Source organism: Bombyx mori, chromosome 15 (assembly GCF_030269925.1).
Source record: "Bombyx mori chromosome 15, ASM3026992v2".
NCBI classification, from domain to species: domain Eukaryota; kingdom Metazoa; phylum Arthropoda; class Insecta; order Lepidoptera; family Bombycidae; genus Bombyx; species Bombyx mori.
The window spans coordinates 15,038,395-15,063,216 of record NC_085121.1 but is presented as its reverse complement, the minus strand read 5'-3'; the positions used below and the strand labels follow the sequence as shown (position 1 = coordinate 15,063,216).

The 24,822-nt window shown below is 39.4% G+C and overlaps 3 protein-coding genes across 5 annotated transcripts in view; 1 reads left to right on the top strand and 2 right to left on the bottom strand.

Annotated features, from left to right (window-relative positions):
• The first annotated feature begins 1,480 nt into the window (after positions 1–1,480).
• The window catches only part of LOC101736083 (aspartate aminotransferase, cytoplasmic), a 28,057-nt gene continuing 4,715 nt past the window's right edge, over positions 1,481–24,822 (top strand). The window contains exons 1-7 of one of the 3 annotated variants that reach the window (XM_062672777.1): positions 1,481–1,586; positions 13,414–13,570; positions 15,014–15,121; positions 20,435–20,508; positions 21,527–21,635; positions 22,267–22,484; positions 23,257–23,407. In XM_062672777.1, coding sequence (XP_062528761.1) covers positions 13,459–13,570; positions 15,014–15,121; positions 20,435–20,508; positions 21,527–21,635; positions 22,267–22,484; positions 23,257–23,407 — 772 coding nt within the window. In that variant the 5' untranslated portion in view covers positions 1,481–1,586; positions 13,414–13,458. Of the gene's footprint in view, positions 1,587–13,198; positions 13,571–15,013; positions 15,122–20,434; positions 20,509–21,526; positions 21,636–22,266; positions 22,485–23,256; positions 23,408–24,822 lie in introns of those variants that run through there. The other 2 variants (XM_004922983.5, XM_004922982.3) reach the window with 2 other exon arrangements.
• On the bottom strand, positions 1,744–9,259 carry LOC101736429 (retrovirus-related Pol polyprotein from transposon 17.6). The gene is made up of 2 exons (XM_062672816.1): positions 6,434–9,259; positions 1,744–1,923 (listed from the first exon to the last, which is right to left on the bottom strand). The coding sequence occupies exons 1-2, from the start codon at positions 9,257–9,259 to the stop codon at positions 1,744–1,746; spliced, it is 3,006 nt and encodes a 1,001-aa protein (XP_062528800.1).
• LOC119629563 (activity-regulated cytoskeleton associated protein 2) lies at positions 10,469–11,272 on the bottom strand. The gene has a single exon (XM_038015699.1). It carries the CDS (start codon positions 11,270–11,272, stop codon positions 10,469–10,471), a length of 804 nt encoding a protein of 267 aa, XP_037871627.1.

The following is a 24,822-nucleotide window of genomic DNA, read 5'->3' as shown; positions in this document are numbered from 1 at the left end:
TTTGGTTTTTTCTTATTGCTCAGAGGGGTGGACGAGCTCACAGCCCACCTTGTGTTGAGTGGCTACTGCAGCCCATAGACATCTACAACGTAAATGCATCACCCACGTTGAAATATAAGTTCTAAGGTCTCAGTATAGTTACAACGGTTCCCTGACCCTTCAAACCGAAACGCATTACCGCATTACTGCTTCACGGCAGAAATAGGCGGGGTAGTGGTGGTACCTACCCGAGTAAACCCGCAAAATTATAATTGTCGTAATTACTGGTGCTAGGACCCAAGATGTGCTACCACCAGTAATTACACCAATTATAATTTTGCGGGTTTCATTTTATTACACGGTGTTATTCCTTCACCGTGGAAGTCAATCGTGAACATTTGTTAAGTACGTATTTCATTAGGAAAATTGGTACCTTTTACATTGTCTGGATTTCTTGAATCGGAACAATTTTGTGTATGTTGTATTATTTAATTCAGTTGACTTCTATATTCCTCTCGCAGTGCTACCCTCCCTTAATGTTTGGTTGCCACCAAGTTTTATTCTGAAAACACTGTGGGCACATGTAGTGGTTCCAGAAAAAATTGACTCACTGGTATTGTGACAGGTGATGGTAAAAGAGAGACATCAGGATCATCTCAAACAATTCAAAGTTCTCTGTTACATATTATTATGTATTCACACACATTGTTGTACAATAAGTTACATTATGTTATTGACTAACTTTTTATTGCTTATATAGGTATTATAGGTATAGTCAGGTGACAGGAATGAAAATACTTAATTTTTCATTCGGCGTTCAATGTGTTAACACTATGCTAGTGTCTGTGCAGCCACATGATATTTTAGGAAATGTAGCTATAGCTACTATATAATAAAATATTTGACCAGTTCCTGAATTACACTGACATTTTCAAAGTTTGCATATATACATTTTTTCGGGATATATTGCAAAATTTGCATTTAAATATGTTCAGAACATTTACACTAGATAATAGTTTCACAAGATGCGTTGATGACAATGTATGTACGTCTGAGTAGTTTTTATCGTGGTCGCTTAACTGGGTTAGATAGCAATTTGTGTATGTTACGTCACAAGTGTAATTACATTTCGTCTACAACAACAAAATATGTTCATTACAACTTTCAATTTATGTAACGTTACAGATATTTGCTAGTTACGGGTCTTTATAAAAGTACACTAAGTAAAGTTTGTACTGGCAGGCTACCAAGAAATACCAACTGTTTGGTGAGACATATCTTCGTAATTTACCACTGAAGCATAAGCAAAAATTTGATTCCTAGCTTAATTTGGCTAAAGGACGATTCATAAAGTAGAAAATTTCGTATTTTATTCCAGCCTACATAAGTGAGTGTTCCGAGTACCTCATTCCTAACCATAAAGGTGGAAGCCTTGCCTTTTCTCTTTCTATGATTCCTTGGAATTTATTTACATTTCATTCATAACTATTTTTCAGACATCTTCAAGGGGTTCCAGCTTCACATTATGTCTGCATAATTTATACCATGTCACCAGATTGAATGTTTTTGAGTTGAAATGTGATGTGGATTGCTAGGAATATAAAGAGGTGAATCACTTAGGTTTTTTCCAGTTAGTTAAATTTAATATTTAAGAATTTGCTCTAAAGAACTAATAAAACAAGAGAATTTTCATTAAACAGACCTATATTACATAATATTTGGATCTAAGAACAAACAACACAGGCAATATATTTAGTTTCAGGTTTACTCCTTGCGTATAAGCTTCACTCTTGGGTCGTCCGGCCTCATCACCACATAGGTACCCTTGTACCTTCTATTGTCTCCATCGTTCTTCACGTAATTGTATGCTCCAAGAACACCCAGACCAATACCAACAAGACCTAAGCCTGTTGAGGCAAAAATTTCAGGGATCTCGTTCCATCCCTGTTGAATTAGCTGTCCAAGCGATTTTCTCGAAGCCGCAGCCATTTATATATGCTTGTAGGCCCTACTTTTAATCAACAGAACTTCTCAATATTTTCAGCTCAGCACATACTACAGATTAGTATAATAGTTGCACAATTGCACAAACGTCAGTATTTGACCTATGGCACAGACCTTTTTTTTATTGTGGCTCGCTCGGTTTGTGCATTAGCCATGAAATGAACATGGCATGAAATGAAATGAGATGAGATGATATCGGATGAAATATAATACTGAGATTTTCTCAGTGGACTTTTTGGAGGATCCCGAGAAGTTACGTCCAGCGGCTTTGTTTCATTTTTCCACATTTGTGCACTTTCACAAATACTAAACAGTTAATAAATCACCGTTATCACACATTTAAACTAGAAACACCGAATAAATGTTTGATAGCTGAAATAACTTGCCATTATTAATGATAGGTATTACTGAGAGTTCAGTGGACTTTTTGGAAACACCCGATAATTTATGTCTTTGTGTCTTTCTTTTTCACACACTTGTAGACTTATATACCTAATGCAGCGAAAATTTCACTGAGCCCCAAGAAGGTATGTTCATTTAAAGTATGTTCAGCTGCGGATGTAGAGCAACGGTGGCCTCAGCTAAAGTAATTGGTACCGATGCAATGCGGCTATTAAGATTGAGTCTATTGATTAGACTCCAGTAAGAGACATTTCCAGAAAAAGAAGTATAATTAGTGGAATAAATTCTCTTTTAATAAATTAATCGTTATTAATTTTGACGTTTTAATACTCAAAAAACATTTTTGTGCATAGAAAGTAAAGTATCCACCAAATAAGTTGTATTAAGTACTTTGAAGATAAAAGTAAAGCAGATCTCCCTCTATATTCGCTTAATCAAGAAAAATAAAAGCTACAATAATTTTTACAGTACAAGAAAAAAATATAATTAAGAAGCGGGAAGAATAACTAGTCATGACACCTGAACCAAAAATAATTGGTCATAAAGTACAATTCGGTAATACACTCATTGGATTATTTAAAAGAGGCTGGTGGGAGATTCCTGAAATTATGGGTTCTACAGGATTGGCATTGGTTGGAATAGGTTTGGGTATTATGGGAATGTATAACTACGTAAAAAATGATTGCGAAAATACAGAATTCAAAAAAGTTTATTTTATAGTAAGACCTGAAGATCCCAGAGCAAAATTATTAAAAAATCCTGTTTATACTGAATACAAATGTTAACAATTCAAAATTAAACTAAAATATTTGATTGCCTGTTTATTTGCTGTTAATGCTTTAGTGCATTGAAAGTTTAATTATGTTCGGTTAGTATTATTAGTTTGATTAAAAACGAGCTCTGTAGGGAGCTTTGACAAAATTACTTTTTTTATTTTACTTTTATATAATGTGCTAATGTGCTAATCAAAACATGCAATTCCTTCAAAAGCCTCAATACTACGTCTCAAACGCATTGATGCGCTGGCGATCGACTTTCTTAAGAGTCCAAATTTCTGCACTGAAAAGAAAAATGCCGAAGACAAGGCAAGTGACGAACTGCTTTTTGGTTTTAATCGTAATGATTCTGTCAGCCTATACACTATCCATTGGGGATATAGTACTCTTTGCCATAACAGTGCGCCTTCTGATGTCCTTCTCACAGGATCCGTTATTAGCTATGATGGACCCCAGATGTATGAAATCCTCTACGACTTCCAGATTTAACTTATTGGTCTCAGAGAGAAACAAGCTGCGATTGACTTTTTGGTAAATTAACGCAATTTTATGTATGTCATTTTATGTATACCATCAACCTAATATTAACTATTTCAACAGTTCGATAACATTCCATTTATACAGCAAACGTACCTTTAGACCGTAGATCGACAATAACAAGTTCGTTCATTTCAAACAATTAATGCGTCAAAAAAATCGACACAATCACTAGGTAAATAAGGCTCAAAAACTCAAACCAAATTTCAAACTCATTGCGGTAATTGGAATAAAAATTAAATTTCTCTTTTAAGACAGACAGCAGAGACAAAAGAAGCTGTTTGATGTGCCGACACAGTCGGAGCGGCTAGCGGCACCCGCGGAGTTATGCGTGTGTGTGTGTGTACTTCAATAAGCTGACAAGTTGGAAGGTGCAATATGAGTCGACTATTATCAAAGGCGGCAATCTGACTTTTGGACAATGATTGGTAAATCAGAAAAACGAATTATTGACTTTGTATTCCATTGGCAGTCACAAAACTCTTCGGAACGACATCTTAGATAAATAACAGGTTAACTATTAACCTTTATTTAATGCAGGTTTTGAACCGTATTCTTTGAAGGAGACGATTATATTCAAATAAATCTGTATTGACATATCAATAAAAATGTTTTGTCCAAATGCACAGATTGCCACCTTTGATAATAGACGACTCATATATGAGTGCACGTATATGAGTACAAATAACCTGTCTTAGGGCGGTCTTGTTATCGCGTTTGCTGTGTTTCGTATAACTTCGGCTTCCCAAAGCAGTCCGAAGTTGTTAGAAATATTGTTTAATTAATTAAAAAATAAAAGTGATTTAAGGTATAACTTAAGTAACCTCGATTTAGAAGATACAGAATGTTGATCATGCACCAAAGAGGGCTTAATGAGAGTGATATTACACGGAAAAGGCCTATTTGACGGAGAAAAACATAAACAATATATGAGTCGACTATTATCAAAGGCGGCAATCTGACTTTTGGACAATGATTGGTAAATCAGAAAAACGAATTATTGACTTTGTATTCCATTGGCAGTCACAAAACTCTTCGGAACGACATCATAGATAAATAACAGGTTAACTATTAACCTTTATTTAATGCAGGTTTTGAACCGTATTCTTTGAAGGAGACGATTATATTCAAATAAATCTGTATTGACATATCAATAAAAATGTTTTGTCCAAATGCACAGATTGCCACCTTTGATAATAGACGACTCATATGCACTCAATTTGTACGACCATAATTAATATGTTTTCATCTCAGTAGTACTGATTAAAGCTAGTGTGTAGTATTAGTAGTGTACTAGTAGTGGTAGTGTTCCTATGAGTCCGTACAGTAATGTATCACCACCCTGCCTATTTCTGCTGTGAAGCAGTAATGCATTTTGGTTTGAAATGTAAGGCCGCCGCTGTACTGTAAAATCGGAGACTTAGAACTCATATCTCAAGATGGGTGGCGGCATTTACAGTGTTGATGTTTATGGGCTTTGGTAACCGTTTAATATCAGATGATCCGTGAGCTCGGCTTCCCATATCTAAGCAATATAAAAAGGACGCATTCTTTTATCGAAATGAATCGAAATTTTTGTGGGACATCCTTTATATAGAAAACTCTAAAGGTAGCCATACACGTAATGATAAACTTGTACAAGTCAACTTGCGCAAGTATCGATACGTGTATAGCTACCATAATACTTCATTTCTGTCCAGCAAGACAGAAAGCCCCATAGAGTTACTATTCTAAGTATTCTATCTATTTATCTATCTATTGTAGGTACTTATTAACTCCATGGAAAGCCCACAGCCATGGGGTTACGAAGACTCGACGCGTATGTTTATTACTCTAGATCTCGTAGTACAGGGAATGGTATTTTTGAGTCATCTTGTACAACACCTGTAGTGTTGGGGATTTTTTTTATTATTTCCCTTAATATCATTAAATGTTAATGTATAACCCTTTTATTCGGTTTCATGCCGCATTTTATACATTAAACGAAATACCAGGTCATAAAATCCCAAAAAAAAATATGCAAAATGTGAGTCCAATGGTGACATAGACCTATATAGTAGGGACACGACATATTGTTCTATACGTACAATTGCTTATATAAATAGCACCCATTTTGAAGGCACATACATAAACATATATCTATCTCGTTCTTACTCAGCACTTTAACTCGCAGGAAAACAATATAACAGTATTTCAGTGCGTACATAAAATGAAACATTTAACACTACAAGTCCGACTGGCGGGCTTTTGTGAGTTTTCGTGAGTTCGTTGTTCCGGGCTGTTGGCGAAGATGATATAGAAATAATGTTTACGCTGATTTGGTATGAGGTTTTAATATAAAAGCGACACAATGACTAACATAAAATACAAAATGTGTTGAGAATCGTACAGTTGAACTAAGACTCGCAATATTTTACTGGTCGTCGTCGCGCGCGCTGAGGGCGTGTGTTTTCGCGCTCAAAGAGCTCTGTCTCAGCGGGCGGTAAGGCGGCGGCGGGGGCGGTATCGCACGTTCGGAAATTACGTTCCGTTATATCCTCCCCCTCCGAGTCACTAGAACGCCTCGTTAGTGGCTCGGCAGAAACAACAAGACGGGGCCGTCCACGCAGGCGTCGAGGCTGTACTGGAGCTGAGACCTGACCGGTTTGATTATGATACGGCTTCAAATGAGAAGCATGAAATTTCCCTAAAACCTGCGAATTCAAATCAGTAACCTCATAGGTAGTAGGACTAACGATATTGCTAATCTGGTAGGGTCCGTCACGCTTAGGCATGAACTTCTTCGTTCTACCTTTGGCGGCATCACTTAGCAGGTGCGTAGAGAGAAGGACTAGATCACCTACTTGGTAACTGGGACCAGATAATCGACTTTTATCAGATTGCAACTTCCTATCATCCTGATGATGTTCAGCCCTATCCCTAATTGAATCCCAATTATCTAAAAATCTACGGAGATACGGAGTAATTTGAGGAAGGAAATTCTCTTTATCTAGTATGCCCCTAAAATCACGCTGCGCGTCAAATGGGGTACGCATTTCTCTGGCAAACATAACCTGAGCGGGACTGGCACCTGTCGTGGCACACGTGGCACTATTCATGGAAAATCGCACGGAAGACAAAAATTTAGGCCATGATCGGTGCTCATTTTTGACCAATATCGAGAGCTGAGTACGTAGGTCCCGGTTCTTCCTTTCAGCAGGATTTGCTTCTGGATGATATAGAGGAATGAGGTTTTGCTTGATGCCAAGAATAAACATGCATTGTTGCATGGTGGCGGAAATAAATTGGACACCATTGTCTGAGATAATACGGCGTGGGAAACCATATCGAAGGAAGTATTCATTAATGAGTACGGGCGCACAAACTTCAGCAGTGGCTTCTCTCAGAGCGAACAATTCCACCCACCTGGTGGCGGTGTCTTCAACTAGTAGTACCCATTTCTCGCCACGCTCGCCTTCCGGTAAGGGTCCGAAGAGATCGATGGCGAGTACTTCTCCACGCTGATTGAGGACTGGTGTCTGTAGGAGTCCAAAAGGCTTTTGATTGGATGCCTTGTAACGCTGGCACTCTTCACAATTCTTGAGGTAATCTGCAATATACTTGCGCATGCCAACGAAATAATAATTATGACTGATCCGATTAAAGGTCCGCTCCACTCCTTGGTGGCCGGCTGTGGGAGCGTCATGAAATTCTTGCAAAATCTTCTCACGCATAGTAATGGGCACCACGAGCTGAGGTTGATCACTATCCGAATCTGGAAGATAACGGTATAAAACACCTTGGTTCATAAGGTACCCTCTATCCAACCATTGAGTGCTGACCGGTTCGGGGTCTTCAAGACTAGTGATGATTTTGGCAACCTCTGGGTCATCCAACTGCTCCGTACGTAAATCGGCGGAACTTATACGTGGCAAATCGACGATAACATTGCAGACATCACAACTGTCAAGGATGGTATCATCGCACTGAGGACGGCTAAGAGTGTCAGCCACAACATTGGCCTTACCAGGCGTGTATTCGTAGTGAATATCCAGGGCTTGCAATTTCATAGCCCATCTGATGAGACGTCCATTGGGCGTCTTGAGAGTTAAGAGCCACTTGAGAGGCTGATGGTCACTTTTTACATAAACCGGATGTCCATCCAAATAACCACGGAACTTATCGGTTGCCCAAACAACCGCTAAAGCCTCCTTCTCGGTGGTGGTATAATTTTTCTCAGCTGGAATCAACAATCGACTGGCGTACTCGATGGGTTTTTCGTCAATGCCCTCACCTTGCAACAACACAGCCCCTAAGGCATAGTTACTAGCGTCTGTTCGCAACACAAAAGGCTTAGTATAGTCTGCTTGAACTAATATGGGTGCCGAAGTCAACCTATCCTTTAGACACTGGAATGCTTCTTGCTGCTGACTATCCCATCTCCATGACTCGTTTTTACGAGTGAGTTTAGTTAATGGTTGGGCTACTTGCGAAAAATTTGGTATAAACTTTCTGAACCATGAGCACGTCTGTAAAAATGACTTTAAATGTTTCAGATTTCTAGGGCTAGCCATTTGTAGGACTGCGTCGACCTTAGAGGGATCCGGCTTGATACCTTCAGGGGTTATCACGTGGCCCAAGTAATTAATCTCTGGACGAGCAAAGAAGCACTTAGCACGATTGGCCCTTAAACCGAATAGACGCAGACGTTCAAATACTTTTCGTAGGTCCTCCAGATGGCTTTCAAAATCTTCAGAAATAATTAATAAATCGTCCAAATAAGCCAGCAACACAATACCTTGTAAACTAGAGCCAGAACGGAACCGATCGATCAAACGTTGGAACGTGGACGGTGCGTTCTTCAATCCGAATGGCATTCGCGTGAAACGGAATGTCCCAAACGGCGTTATAAATGCAGTTTTATCGCGATCAGCTGGGCGCACCTGGACTTGCCAATAGCCAGCCTTTAGGTCTATTGAAGTCATAAAACAATGACGCTTCGTCAGCTGCAAAAGCTCGTCTATGAGCGGAAGTGGATAATTATCAGTTTTAGTGACAGCATTTAACTTTCGATAGTCGACACAAAATCGGATGCCGTTATCCTTCTTGGGAACTAAAACAGCAGGAGAGGTCCATGCAGACTCGCATTCCTCAATAATACCATCCGCAAGCATTTTGTCAAGTTCAGTTTTCATGACCTCTCTACGTGCAGGTGTGAGGCGATACGGCGGGACTGAGATAGGCGCATGGTCTCCTGTATCAATACGATGTTCAGCGTACGGCGTTGGGTCTCCCCCTGGTCTGAAGATATCCTCGTTGCATTGCAGAAGAGTAGCTAGGCGGTCACGCTCGGGAGGACACAGCATAGTTCCCTCGTCTTCTCTTAAGAAATCAGCAGCAGAACAAGGCGTGAGGTCACTGGGATACTCGAACTCCAATGGAAAAACTCGTTCAGAACCTTGGTAGCGCCATGTCGAAGTATCGAAGTCAATGGCTAAACCAGCTGCTACTAAAAAGTCTACACCCAATAATGTGTCATTATCCTGGGCGTCCGGGAATACGACGAATTCTGTGAGAATCATCTTACACGGTAATAACTTCACGTCAAGTGTCGTTGTCAGCATTTGTCGTGTTTGCATTGAACCATCGGCGAGCTTAACATGCATAGAACTACGCACAAAAGGTTGATTATGCTGTTGCAGTAGGGCGTAGAGTGAAGAACCGGCAACAGTTCGCTTGGCTGCGGTGTCGATTAAACCTCTACCTCGGATTCCTAAAATCTCTATACCTAAAATAGGTCGTCGCGCGTTGCCATTTTGCGAAGAAGTTACAGACGAAAAGGTGACAAAACTATCACAATTAAAATTTGTGGTCCCTTTAACCGGTGCACAACTTTCCAGGTTGTGTCCTGAAAAATTTTTGGTCACCCTACTTTTATTATCGAATTTGTGGTTTTGTCTTGAAAAAATCATGGTCGCCTTAGTTGGTAACGGACCACGTGATGGACACTGACGAGAACGTTTCGTTTTCCCTTTATGTCTATTATTTACGACGCACTGATTAACACAAAATTCCCTAGGAGATACTGATTTCAATTCGCTAGGTACATGAGTGCGGTTAAAACACTCCCCCTGCTTAACAGGACGAGATAAGTATGTAAACAAAGGCGTATCGTCGGAACGCGGCAAATTTGAAATAATTTGTTTATCAACACGTTTATGGGACGAGTTTACATTACATTTACGGGCAAAATTATTATTTACGGGGGGTGTACTTACATTATTACGTGATACCAAACTTGGCTGAGCAGTGTGTAGCGATGAATTAACATAATTTGGGCGCTCAATATGAACACTACTGGATAAACACAAGTCAGGTACAGCCCCAGTAAAAACCATAGGTAAACTTGCCAAATTACTCACCTGGGCGGACGACTTACCAACAGCTGATGTCTCAGCGGTCGTTGTACTTCGCGATCGCGTTCGCGGTATTTGAATAAAATCGACGGCGCTAAAATTTGAACTACATTTGGAACAATTAGAACGTATGACTCCGCTCGCACCGCAACCATAACATTTAATATTATTTACTTTACTAACTACGTTATCGTTACTGTCATTCGCGGTTTGTTTTAATAACAATTTACGACACTGATCACGCGTATGACCGTAACTTTTACAATAAACACAGTATCGACGTTTCTCGGGTTTTTCGGCGGTCGGAGTGGCGTCGGCGTTATCGCCTGACGAACGTTGGCGCGGGGAAACTTCTACAGCGGCCGTAGGTACACGCTACGTTGCAGGCCGCGGCGGCTCGAATCGAGCGCGGGCGGCGGCGGCGGCACCCTTTGATGTCTCGGCGACGGCGTTTGAAGTATGCGCTTCTTTCGTAGAATCCTCAATACTTCGTGCTTTTTGCAGGAGAACATTGAAACTGGTGATTTCCTCTCTACGAAGGCGTTTACGAATTTTATGATGCAGTAATCCGTATATCATATCGAGCTCCACTTTTTCACATAAGTCGCCTCGAGGTAGCTTCGCGAGGAGTGCTCGAGCCCTGGCGACAAACAGGTCGGTTTTCTCCATAGGCTGCTGGCCGTCTGCGAATAGGTCGACATAAATTCTGTGGGGTGGGCGGCGATCACCAAAAGCACTTCGTAGATTTGAGATGACGTCTTCCCATGTAGAAACTTGATGCTTGATACCCTGCCACCAGGTAGCGGCGGTGTGTGTCAGCAACATGGAAATACCTTTTACGGCTACGTCATCGGGAACATTGGCGGCGTCTCTGTACGATTCTATTGCGTCGATAAAACCTTCTACTGACTCGTCTGCGCGTCCGCTGAATACAGATTTGCAGCGGCTGAAGTTGTTGGCGGGCCGATGGTCGAATGTAGGAGTCGCCGACTGCCTGACGCTATCTAACAGCTCCCGGAACGCGTCTAGCTGCGTTCGTTGAAGGGTGTCGATCAGCATGGTGATGTCTTCCGGGCGGAAGCAAACACTGGCGGGCGGCGCGTCACTCGACGGCGCGTGGGGCGGCGACGCGGCTCTCGCGTCGCGCTCCTCGGAATTGGGCATCTTCTTCGGCGGCATTATTTAACGACGGTTTAGTCGGTAAAGTCAGGAAAACACAAATCGTTCATGCAGGCACAATAATTTCTTATAAATATCACTTTACAGCTAAACGTTCGGGCGCCATTTTTAACACTACAAGTCCGACTGGCGGGCTTTTGTGAGTTTTCGTGAGTTCGTTGTTCCGGGCTGTTGGCGAAGATGATATAGAAATAATGTTTACGCTGATTTGGTATGAGGTTTTAATATAAAAGCGACACAATGACTAACATAAAATACAAAATGTGTTGAGAATCGTACAGTTGAACTAAGACTCGCAATATTTTACTGGTCGTCGTCGCGCGCGCTGAGGGCGTGTGTTTTCGCGCTCAAAGAGCTCTGTCTCAGCGGGCGGTAAGGCGGCGGCGGGGGCGGTATCGCACGTTCGGAAATTACGTTCCGTTATAAACATGAATATACGTAAATATCTCCGTCTCCGTCTAATGAGGCCGAAAATCCGCCATGTTTAGCGCGCCAAATGTCATTGTCACGTCAGTTCGGCCGTCTGATTTGGGTTGTACATTATTTATTGACTTTGATATCGATTTAATATGATTGATTATATAAAATTTCATAATTTATCATGCTTAAAACATACAAAACTAATAATTAAAACGTATTTTATAGGATCTCAAGAAAGTCGATGCCCTAAAACTATTATCTATATGTATTTAAATTCACTAAGGAGCCCTCATCCGAAAAATCCATTTTTCGGTCGGAATCTATTGATCATGACACTAATCATAAATACCACTTTAAAATATATCATCAAAACATATTTAGACATTCTGTTTAGATATTTCGGGAAAAAGGCTACCGACAAAATCTCTTCGGAACCATTCTGCTCTGAGGAATTATTCGAGATGATACCGGCATCTCGTTTTTACCACCGCACCGCCCGCCACCGGAGTAGAGTTCATCCATACTACCTGGAGCCACTGCGGTCATCCACAGTGCGCTTCCAGAGATCTTTTTTGCCACGCACCATCCGGCTATGGAATGAGCTCCCCTCCACGGTGTTTCCCGAGCGCTATGACATGTCCTTCTTCAAACGAGGCTTATGGAGAGTATTAAGCGGTAGGCAACGGCTTGGCTCTGCCCCTGGCATTGCTGAAGTCCATGAGCGACGGTAACCACTCACCATCAGGTGGGCCGTATGCTCGTCTGCCTACAAGGGCAATAAAAAAAAAAAAAAAAAAAAAAAAAAAAAAAAAAAAAAAAAAAAAAAAAATTTAAATAAAATAGTTTTATTCCGCAGTGAGTAAAACACTATTGTAAATTTGTTAAATATTTAATAATTAAGTGATTTTAGAGAGGAAGTCACAAGGAATGACGTTTGTAATTAATGAATAAATGTTCTGTAGGTGTTTTTTTTTTTCACGCGGTCCCTTGATAAGTTTAAAATTTTAATCACTCTCAAGCGAAAGTGATTCAAATGGTGCGGCGCACCTTCCTTGTGGTGCGCTGCGGTAGTATGTTACGGACTTTAGAGTCAGCAAAACAATTAAAATAGATTGTAATAGTCTAAGAAAAACACGTACTCAAAATACGATAACATTTAGCATGCTAGAAATGGGCTGATGGCTTTGAACTACGCCATATCTTTATGTTTTGCGACAAACGACAACTTTATAAAATCAGTGTAGCAACTTTTAAAAATCATCATATCGTTTACTTGGCAAATTCGAAGGACGAACTTGTCTTAGATTTCACCCATCTAAATCATATCATATTTGCACATAACAATATACCTACTTACTTCCCATTAAAGTATAAATTCTACAAATAAATAATACTCAACAATATTTAAAATAAAATGAGCCAAGAACGTTTATCGATAAAACCTGATAACATTGAAATCTTTTGTACAGCACTAAAGCCGCCATGTTTTGTGGCCAGATGACGTCACAGTGGCACGAAATTTTGGTTGACGTTTCATTTCGATAGGTTTCCTACTTCATTGAATGGTGAATTAAAAAAAAAGATTGACAATGACATATTACGACAATATTGTCATTGACAAAGGTCACATTAGGTTAGGTGGCCGAGGTTCGTACATGATATTACGCGATTTTTTGGTGAATATTTATTAGCAAATAATAATTATCTTTAAATCATTTCAGTCGGTCGGCTTAATTAATCCAGTGTAAAATTTTGTAAAGAAACAAATGGCTTCTCGATTCCAAGGTGTCGAACAAGGCCCCCCGATAGAGGTGTTTTTGTTAAACAGACTTTTTACTGAGGATACTTTTCAAAATAAAGTTAATTTAGGAGTTGGAGGTGAGCCTTATATTTATATTCTCACAGTAAAATACTTGCATGCATTTAATAGGTATTTAAGTGTTCTACGTTATGTAATGTGTTTATGTTATGCCCAAACTAATTATTATGTTTTGCTAAATGTGAGGAAGTTCCTAATTAGAATTTGTACTCTGATTAAACTAGAGGCCCGCTGCTATGTAAAGATAATGTTTTTGGTCAATAATAATTTTAGAAATAAATGCTTTTTACAAATATCTGTCAATAAATGTGCATAAATCATGCAGTGTACATGTTATAGTCACTAATAACAAAGTAAAAATTTCGCGAAATAGAATTAAAATTAGAAAAATAAGGATTAAAATTAGAAAATTAAAGGTAGAATTGAAAATATTTCTTTATGTTTTAAAAAGTGAAAAGTGCCTTAAGATAGCTGAAATTGCCTCATAGTTGGTGTCATATCTCCAGTAAAATTTGGTAGATCTGTAAAATAAAATAAATATTTAAAATAAACCTAGACAAAGTTCAGGTTCTAGGTATGTTTAGTCGGATATGAATTTTGAAAAATTAGCACTTTATGGCATTTTTAGTTTTGTGCTTTATGTAAAGTATGGGTGTTACAAAATATGTAAAATGTTTCTATAATATTTATAAATAACAACATCAGAAATTTGGCTTAACATACTAATATAGAGAAAATTATTTTAAAGAATGAAAAAAACAGCAATAAAATTAATGAAAAAAAATATCACTATGATACATGTTTGTCTAATTGGTTTTAATTGGTAAATAATTAATATTATTATTTGAAACACAGTCTAGGATCTGCTCTGACCCCTTTTATTACTTTGGTAATGTACTTGTCTTATAAATTTTTTTTTTGGCAGTAGAAGTAGTGTATTTATTTTCACTCCCTATTCCTCCTGTCCTTGGAGGAGGTTGTTTCATTTTAAGCATGAAAATCATTCACTCTTACTGACTTGATGATCTATAGAGTGATATCTCAACATTTTAAAAATCTGAAATAAAACCCATTACTGCATGTTTCAAATGATCAAAGACACAAAAGACAATATATCATTAATCTTAGAAATCGACCCTCAACTTATTTTTATAATGCTTTACAAATAGGTGCCAGATATATTGTGCTATACCAGACTGATAGAACTGGCAGTCTCCAGTTACTTCAAACTTAAAAGGTAGCTCTTTCAAACAATGGGGAAGTAGCCGAGTGAATTTAACCTTTATCAAGACTTATGCATAGTCACAATTTCTATTATAACTTTGTAGATACAGGTAATTGTTTAATGGACACTCACAAAAATATGTGAAGTTTATAGAAAAAAAACAAAATATTAATTTATTGGGGATACTTACAACAATTTATTTAATAAAAGTCAGAGCAGCAGCTTAATTCGTAGAATGAGTAATTGGTAGAACTTTCATCTATAAATCATATTTCAGCATACAGAGATGAAAATGGAAAACCATGGGTACTGCCCATCGTTCGTAAGATGGAAAAACAGCTGGCAGCAGATGAAACCTTACTGCATGAATACCTTCCCGTGTTAGGTAAGTTGGCATTTGTATTTAATTTTTATGTGGAAGGGTGAAAGTTCTCACGACTCACCCTGGTGTTATTTGTTATTTATTTATTTATGTACACACAAAAAAGAAGACATAGTACAGAGTAATAGGAAAATTATGTACAAAGGCACTGCTTATTACTTTTAGAAATCTCTTCCAGCAGATCTGCTAGCGGATTATGAGAATAATAATTAAAAGTGATGAGTGTGTGTAGAACAGCTAAAATAACAAATACAACATGAGAATAATAATTATAGTAATGCACATATACATAGCAAATATTGTTAAACTTGAATACAAAATATTATAAGTAACACAATATATATCGACGCTTGAAAGGCAAACGTGACTAAGCGACAATGCGTAAATTTTACAGTAGACTAATTTAAAGTTGAAATACCTGAAAACAAAATTTATTTTAACGAAACTAGCTGTAGTAGAATCTAGGTAGTAGCTGTAGGATTGAAATGATTTTAATAGACCTAGAAATATATATTTTTTGCGCATCGGATATGGTTATTGCCTATCATTTATGTACAAAGCAGTTATTGTCGCTTAGTCACGTTTGCCTTTCAAGCGTCGATATGAAGAGTATAGAACAATGATCATTCGGTTGATGAAATATAGAATTGTTTGACCTTGTATTTAAAAACGGTTAAGTGGTTATAGGAGCTTATAGATTCTTTTTCGTCCAGCAATTTTGACATAACGGTTGCACCGATCATGTATGCTCAAAAGCATTCATTAAATCTCATTTTTTTGCAAGGAATGCTCTCCTGGAGATAAACTTCCAACTCGGAACGCTTTGAGTGCACTGGACCATTTTGTATTTTTTATTTATTGCTAAAATGGCCGGATGAACTCACGGCCCACCTGGTGTTGAGTGGTCATCGGAGCTCATAGACATCAACCGTGTTAATGCCGCCGCCCTTTTATCGCATGATATCTAAGTCTCAGGTTGGTACAGAACAAAACCAACTGAATCCACCAGTTTTAAAGTTCCATGATGGATTCAGTAGCATTCTGTATCAGAACTGTTCAGTGGTTTGGTGATCGCTCACGTGGTCTCTTGCCTTGAACCACTAGTCTCTGCTTTAGAGCCCTCTCCGTAGAGCCCTTTCTTCTGGATATGTAATCAAAGAATAGGCAGTGTAGTGGTACCTACCCGTACGCTCTCCTAAGGCGCAAAAAAAACGCCCTACCATCAGCTACTACCAGCAGCAGTTCAGAAACAATTGCTGAAAAGCGAAATAGTGAAATATATTTTGTTATGGTACCAGTTTCAGATAGTTCAATTACAAATCAAGGACTCTTTTACTTTCAATGTAGTGTCCAATATCAACAGCACGATTATTTCCGTAGTATCATCAAACTACCATTATCTATAGATATCTCCAAAGTTACATGATATTTATTTTTGTTTCCTTAGCGTTATCCATTATCTTATGTCATGTCATTATGATTAATCTAGTTATCAACGTTGAAGCGTTAGCTGGGTATAGCAATTCGTTTTACTGATTATTGTCGCCCATTGAGTTTCTCGCCGGATCTTCTCAGTGGGTCGCGACTCTGATCCGGCGGTAGATTCAGCGAAGCACTGCTCTCCTTAGGGGTAGTGTTAGTAAATTCTCTCAGATTCGAGTCCGTAAGCTCACGTATCCTTCCGCGTAAAGCTGGAAGAGCCCCTTAAGCTGCTTTCAGACTACGCTATACTATAGTGCCATATAGTATAGCAGCCTATACTTCTTCTTCTTCTTCTTCATCGCTTCCTCATTACTGAGGGCCGTGATCACCTTGGTCTAGTTTTTGCACCAGTTTCCTCTAATGTTGCTTGCATTCGGCCTGCTTAATGGCGCCCGGGGCGTTGGTGTTTGTGGCCTCCTTGACAATGTCCGTCCACCTGGTTGGCGATCTTCCTCGACTTCTCTTTCCTTCCACGTGACCTACAATTATTAGTTTTTCCAAGTTGTCAGGATTTCGTCGGGCCGCGTGTCCGAAGTACTTGAGGAGACGCTGCATACAGATCATAGATAGACGGGTCTTGACGTTTAGCCTATATTTAGCCAATAATATATAGTACAGTACAGTCTGCATGTGTCCATAACAATGTACATATAGTGTTTTTTCCTACCTTAGCTGGTAGCCTGGAGCGGCTATTCCAGCGTAACTAGTAGGTGAGCTCACGGGGCTCAAACCTGACGACAATGCTAACACGAACCCTAGCAAGAGCCGTGCTTCGCAGAATCTACCACCGGATCGGAAACGCGACCCACTGAGAATATCCGGCGAGAAACTCAGTGGCTGTGTCTGAGAGTTAATTTACTCGTCGAGCCCTTCGTCGCAAGCGACGGGTTCGACGAGGACGGCGACCGGTGCTTGAAGTACCTAGAAGCACCGTTAGTGGATCGGGAGGATCCGAGATGACGTGTTTTGGGCGACGTCGACTGCTTTCCATTCTGTCCGCAGTATCGGGAATGTAGTTACCGGCGGCCACGATGAGAGGGTTCTCGTGTCGTGCTTTATCGCTTTATCGATATTGTTGTGCTATGAGCTAGGTATATACTATATTCTATTATATTATAGCGTAACCTGAAAGCAGTTTCAGGCTACCAGTAAATAGATAGGAAAAAAAGTATATATTTAAAATGTGAAATATTTAATGATTCTATACAAATTAAAGCCTAACTTAGCCAATTAAAGTAGTATGGCTTTTTCGTTACGGTAATCTTTATAATGGGTACTGTTGTTGTTACTATATGAATTTTGTTATACTTAAATTGATAAGAGAGGGCTTTGTATCTGAGGTGGTCAGATTACGCGGATGATACCGGTGTTCGCTTACTACATGTTAATATTCGATGATCATGGTGATTCCGACATGATTATGATAGATTGCGTTATCAATCACCAGTTTTAAGTGATCATTGGAGATCCAATAAAAATGCACCATTTGCCTGATACCTGCACAATAAAATAAAATCTAGATAGAATACAAAAATGATCCTGAATAATCTCTAATTATCGCTGACGAAGTAATGAAAATCTACATTTGAAGTAATGTTAACTGTTTACACTAGTTTATGTACTGTAGTGATGTAATATTGATAATAAATTTTATCAAATAATTGCAATCAATATTTTACGTTCAATGGTCGATAAAGAGTAAATAAGATTGCTTTTCAGAAATGAATTCCTAAATTTATATAGAATTAAGTCTTTCCTAGTTTCTGTTGGTATTTTTAAAATAATTAGTGCAACGATACGCAAACATCTCATTGACACATAAACTGTCAATACAGCCGCCATTGGCGCGTTAATTTAGTCGATAACTCGATACCACTTTAAAATGTAGTCTATTAAAATAATAGTAGCCGTAATCGCCGCTTCGTTGGGCATTTAAAATTAACATTATTATTTATTGTCATTATTATTAGTTAGTCCAACACTGATATAAATATTAGCGTATCCATTAAGTGCATGTATTTTGTACATGGATACCAAGTTTCAAGTCAATCGGATTCATGGTTCAGTAGTTATAACGGAACATCCGTAAAAACCACTGTTGATTTATATATTAGTATAGATTGTTCGATTTCTCAGCTCTGTCAAAAACAACAACCAAAAAATAATCAACGTTGACCAGAAATAGTAATAAACAATATTATTTATACATTAATTAATTTTTTTGACAATTTTTTTACAATAACAATTTAGATTTAAATTAAACATCATTGAAAGCAACTTGTATTCTCAAATATCAAATATGTACCATTCAAACAAACAAAACAACTGATAAAAGTGAGATTGACGTAACTAACAATTTCAAGGTAGCGCTTCGATAAAAATACAAGAGATTCTTCAAGTATAATTGTGTCATGTTTTATTTGCGATAATGAATTAAATTCCTCATCACGCATTGTGTTTTACCAAAACCAGAAGTAAAAGGTTGCAAACGTATACGTTATACTGGTGGTAGGACCTCTTGTGAGTCCGCGCGGGTAGGTACCACCGCCTTGCCTATTTCTGCCGTGAAGCAGTAATGCGTTTCGGTTTGAAGGGTGGGGCAGCCGTTGTAACTATACTGAGATCTTAGAACTTATATCTCAAGGTGGGTGGCGCATTTACGTTGTAGATGTCCATGTGCTCCAGTAACCACTTAACACCAGGTGGGCTGTAAACTCGTCCACCCATCTAAGCAATAAAAAATAAAAATAAAAAAACGTGGAATCAGATTGAAGAATTATTTTGTAAGGATAAAGATATGATAAAATTTTCAAAAATCTCACGTAAATCGAACACCGGATTCACTGTGAGATTTATACCTGGACTCGTAATAAATATATAAATAAATAAATAAAATAAACATAATTATATAATAATATAAATAGAGATATAAGATTCGAAAGAAAGAATATATTATGTATATAAATTTGAGAATTTTTCCATAAAACAAGTTTTCATCACTGATCCCAAAAAAATAATGATTGTAGTAGAGCTTAGGAAAAAAATTAACATGGCCTCAATTTACTGTGTCGAATAAAATAACAGTTCAATATACATATAAAGAAAAACTATTAGTAAAAAAAACAAGCTTGTCATGATGAATGTGTTGTCACAATTGAATCCGTATTACGTTAATTCATATTTGTGCTGATAACCAGCAAGGAGTTCCCTAATCATAACCCAGCCTTGAGTGCAGTACTATGGTAAAACTGAAAACCGGCTATCATAATGGCGTATACGAAATTTCAAGTCTATGCTTTGACTTTTGAATAGAGCGTTGAGAATCGTTTAGCTGCTGCTAATTCAGAATAACGATCCAAGTTACGTATACCATAAAAATTATCATCGAAAATGTTCACGATTGACTTTCACGGTGGAGGAATAACATCGTGTAATAAAAATCAAACCCCCAAAATTATAATTTGCGTAATTACTGGTGGTAGGATCTCTTGTGAGTCCGCGCAGGTAGCAGTATTGCGTTTCGGTTTGAAAGGTGGGGCAGCCGTTGTAACTATAATTAAGGCCTTAGAACCCATATCGCAAGATGGCTGGCGCATTTACGTTGTAGATGTCTATGGGCTCCAGTAACTACTTAACACCAGGTGGGCTGTAAGCTCGTCCACCCAACTAAGCAATAAAAAAAAAAAAATCAAGATGGTTCAGCGCAAAAAAAGTGTATGAAGAAGTAGTTCTAATTTAACTTGCAAGATTTGACCTTAAGGAGCTTATAATAAAAGCTATTAAAAAAATTAAATATGTCACAAGTTTTAAGTAGGCCATATTGCTTGTCCTTAGGTCTGGAGCAGTTTTGTAATGCGTCTGTGGCTATGCTCCTTGGTGAGGATAGTCCTGCCATCGCCGCTGGAAAAGTAAGTTATAACAGTCATTCACACTGTAGAATATATTTTAACCACAATAAAACTCCTGCTCCTAGTTTTTTTGCTTACAAATTATCAAACACTGAGATATAGAGAGATACGTGCGCCATTTTAAATGACCTCTTCATCTTTTTATTTTATTGCCCGCGCAGGCAGACGAGCATACGGCCCACCTGATGATAAGTGGTTACCGTCGCTCATGGAGATCAGCAATGCCAAGGGTAGAGCCAAGCCGCTGCCTATTGCTTAATACTCTCCACAAGCCTCGTTTGAAGAAGGACATGTCATAGCGCTCGGGAAACACCGTAGAGGGGAACTCATTCCAACGCCGGATGGTACGGGGCAAAAAAGATCTCTGGAAACGCACTGTGTCATCTTTGATATTTGCTTACGTCAGACGTGGGTTAGCCCGAAAAGTCTATCTATATCCTAAAAGAGTGAAAATTAAAATTACTTTTTTGCAACACGTTTCCGAATTATATTATATTTTCCCGGAATAAAGGATTGCTCGTGTCACTCTTTGATCCATAATTTACCAGTTGATAAGTTAATCCCTTGGTCTGTCTGCAGCCTAGAGACTGTCGTTTTTACTGTAGCGTGTACTATATGGCGCGTGTAACCCGACGTCGCCTTGAATATTCTATATCATTCTATTGATGTTACGAGTGATCGCTCCTTCCTTCAGACAAGTAGTAGACCTCTTGTAAGTCCGCACGGGTAGGTACCACCGCCCCGCCTATTTCTGCCGTGAAGCAGTAATGCGTTTCGGCTTGAAGGGCGGGGCAGCCGTTGTAATTATACTCGAGACCTTAGAACTTATATCTCAAGGTGGGTGGCGCATTTATGTTGTAGTCTGTAGTATGTCTATGGGCTCCAGTAACCTCTTAACACCAGGTAGGCTGTGAGCTCTTCCACACATGTAAGAAAAAAAATAAAAAAAAATGGTTCGTTTTGGTAGTAAAGAAATGGTGTTTTAAAAGAAATCTAGATTGAGACATTCCTATCGCAGGCTTTCGGTGTGCAAGTCTTGTCCGGGACTGGTGGTCTGCGCGTCGGCGCCGAGTTCCTCAACAAGCATCTTAAATATGATACATTCTACTACTCCACACCTACATGGGGTATGTACACTTATACCACGCACATAGATAAAGTTTCTTTAGGTTAATGTTTTGGCACTGAATGTGTTAAGTGCACCAGACTGGTGGAAACTTGTTAGATAGTTCATCATCTTCATTCCGAACACGTCTCACACTGTGCAGCCCGGGTCAAAGCTTAAATTATCATTCGTAGATGGATAAATGTTTAACAATTTGGGATTAGTAGACAAAATTGACGAAATACACGAAAATGGGTTTTCTCGGTATCAAAACCTCACTCAGAATTCAAATAATAACACTTTTTTTTTCATAGGAACATGTTCAGATAAACTATTTTTCAGATAAGCTGTTAACAACCATGATATTGCATGTCATTAATGTAGGAAAAGATAAAGAAATGTAGTATCACTACATAGTATAAAACAAAGTCGCTTTCTCTGTCCCTATGTATGCTTAAATCTTTAAAACTACGCAACGGGTTTGGAGGCGTTTTTTTTTAAATAGATAGAGTGATTGAAGAGAAAGGTTTATATGTATAATAACATCCATTAAATAGTGGGGAAATCAATAATAAATTACAGTTTCCGAAGCGAAACGAGGGCGGGTCGCTAGTAGATAATTGAGAAGATAATATGGAACCACCGACCCACAGAGAATCATCACCTAGTATTCGTGAACTCTGGTTTCACGAAGCCTCGCTCGTACCGCTACTGGGACCCGAAGACCAGGGGCATAGACTTCGACGGTTTCATCGAAGACCTCAAGAGCGCTCCGGAGAATGCCGTCATACTGCTGCACGCATGCGCCCACAATCCCACAGGCATAGACCCCACCAGGGAACAGTGGATGAAAATAGCTGATGTTATGGAGGTGAGCGAAAAAAACGGTGCGCGTGCAACTTGATACGCGTGAATGAAGTGAAACTTCTTTTTCGGTGTGTAGTATTGTGGTTTTCTTCATTTTTGATCTTTAAATCAGATTTCTCTTGTAATAGGGAATGCTGTGTATAAGAGATGCGACATCTTCAACATTTATGTTATATATCTTTTAAATTATAGATAGAATACATATATATTTTTTAAATATGCACTTCATTAAAAATATTGGATGCTACTCGTTGCTAACGCTGACGCTGGCCTGTAACAGGTACACTACGCGCATGCATCCGAGTGCCACGCATTCACTCTCACTCTGTCTCTTTCTAGTATGTTAGCGTTAAACGTTTAACGCAACCTTGTTGGAAGTCGCATTAGAAGTTTCACTTCAATAAACCTTTCACCATTTGATATATCGTCTTCTCGCATTAAAACTGTATAATTTCAAATCTTACTAATTTTACAGGAGAGTGTTTAAAAGGTTTAACATGTGATATTTTTTATATTAATGTTCTTTGCTTTTAATTTTTTAACAGTTACATTATCTGTCTTTTAAAGTAAGATAAAATTATGTATTCATTTTGTTAATAGTAGACAAAACATTGGTAAAACTAAACTACGCTCTTTTAACAGTATTTATGAGAAAAATACTGGTGATACCAAAGGATTCCGCATATTAACTCAATTTCGAATATTTTTGGAAATTGTTCACATTTAATGCGAAAAGACGATATATAGTATAAGTGTGGTGATTTAATTGTGCGTAGGAGCGCAAGTTGTTCCCGTTCTTCGACAGCGCGTACCAAGGGTTCGCGTCGGGCGACTTGGACGGAGACGCGTGGGCGGTGCGGTACTTCGTCAGTCGCGGCTTCGAACTCGTCTGCGCTCAGTCCTATGCCAAGAATTTCGGACTTTACAGTGAGTTTTTATTGAGTGTATACTAAGGTTTACCATAGCACCGCCCGCCATCGGAGTAGAGTTCATCCATACTACCTAGAGCCACTGCGTTCATCCACAGTGCGTTTCCAGAGAACTTTTTTCCACTTACCATCCGGCTTTGAAATGAGCTCCTCTCCACGGTGTTTCCCGAGCGCTATGACATGTTTTTCGTCAAACGAGGCTTGTGGAGAGTATTAAACCGGAGGCAGCGGCTTGGGTCTGCCCCTGGCATTGCTGAAGTCCATGGGCGACGGTAACCACCCACCATCATGTGGGCCATATGCTCGTCTGCCTACAGTGGCAATAAATAAAAAAGAGGAAGTGGTCTCATGAATTCAACTGTGTTATTAACAATGTCCGGTGTCTAGTACAGTCCGGTGTATAGTACAGTCCGGTGTCTAGTACAGTCCGGTGTATAGTACAGTCCGGTGTCTAGTACAGTCCGGTGTCTAGTACAGTCCGGTGTCTAGTACAGTCCGGTGTATAGTGCAGTCCGGTGTATAGTACAGTCCGGTGTGTAGTACAGTCCGGTGTATAGTACAGTCCGGTGTCTAGTACAGTCCGGTGTCTAGTACTGTCCGGTGTATAGTACAGTCCGGTGTATAGTGCAGTCCGGTGTCTAGTACAGTCCGGTGTCTAGTACAGTCCGGTGTCTAGTACAGTCCGGTGTCTAGTACAGTCCGGTGTCTAGTACAGTCCGGTGTCTAGTACAGTCCGGTGTCTAGTACAGTCCGGTGTATAGTGCAGTCCGGTGTATAGTACAGTCCGGTGTGTAGTACAGTCCGGTGTATAGTACAGTCCGGTGTCTAGTACAGTCCGGTGTCTAGTACAGTCCGGTGTATAGTACAGTCCGGTGTATAGTACAGTCCGGTGTCTAGTACAGTCCGGTGTCTAGTACAGTCCGGTGTATAGTGCAGTCCGGTGTATAGTACAGTCCGGTGTGTAGTACAGTCCGGTGTCTAGTACAGTCCGGTGTCTAGTACAGTCCGGTGTCTAGTACAGTCCGGTGTATAGTACAGTCCGGTGTATAGTGCAGTCCGGTGTCTAGTACAGTCCGGTGTATAGTACAGTCCGGTGTCTAGTACAGTCCGGTGTCTAGTACAGTCCGGTGTCTAGTACAGTCCGGTGTCTAGTACAGTCCGGTGTATAGTAGAGTCCGATATTTAGCGGTAGGCAGCGGCTCGGCTCTGCCCCTGGCATTGCTGAAGTCCATGGGCGACGGTAACCACTCACCATCAGGTGGGCCGTATGCCCGTCTGCCTACAAAGGCAATAAAAAAAAAAAAAAAAAAAAAAAAAATATATAGTACATTCCTGTATATAGCACGGTACGGCATAGTAAGCCCGCCGGTGGCCGTCCCGGTCCCCGAGACCTCGACCTCATGTCTTGAGGGG

What these genes read in the sequence shown, in the direction of transcription:
- LOC101736429 (XM_062672816.1), bottom strand. Translation starts at nt 9,259, where the DNA reads ATGATTCTCACAGAATTCGTCGTATTCCCGGACGCCCAGGATAATGAC. An exon ending in CCTACCAGATTAGCAATATC is followed by an intron (nt 1,924 to 6,433) that starts GTTAGTCCTACT and finishes CTAATTCAACAG; the next exon opens with GGATGGAACGAGATCCCTGA.
- LOC119629563 (XM_038015699.1), bottom strand. Translation starts at nt 11,272, where the DNA reads ATGCCGCCGAAGAAGATGCCCAATTCCGAGGAGCGCGACGCGAGAGCC.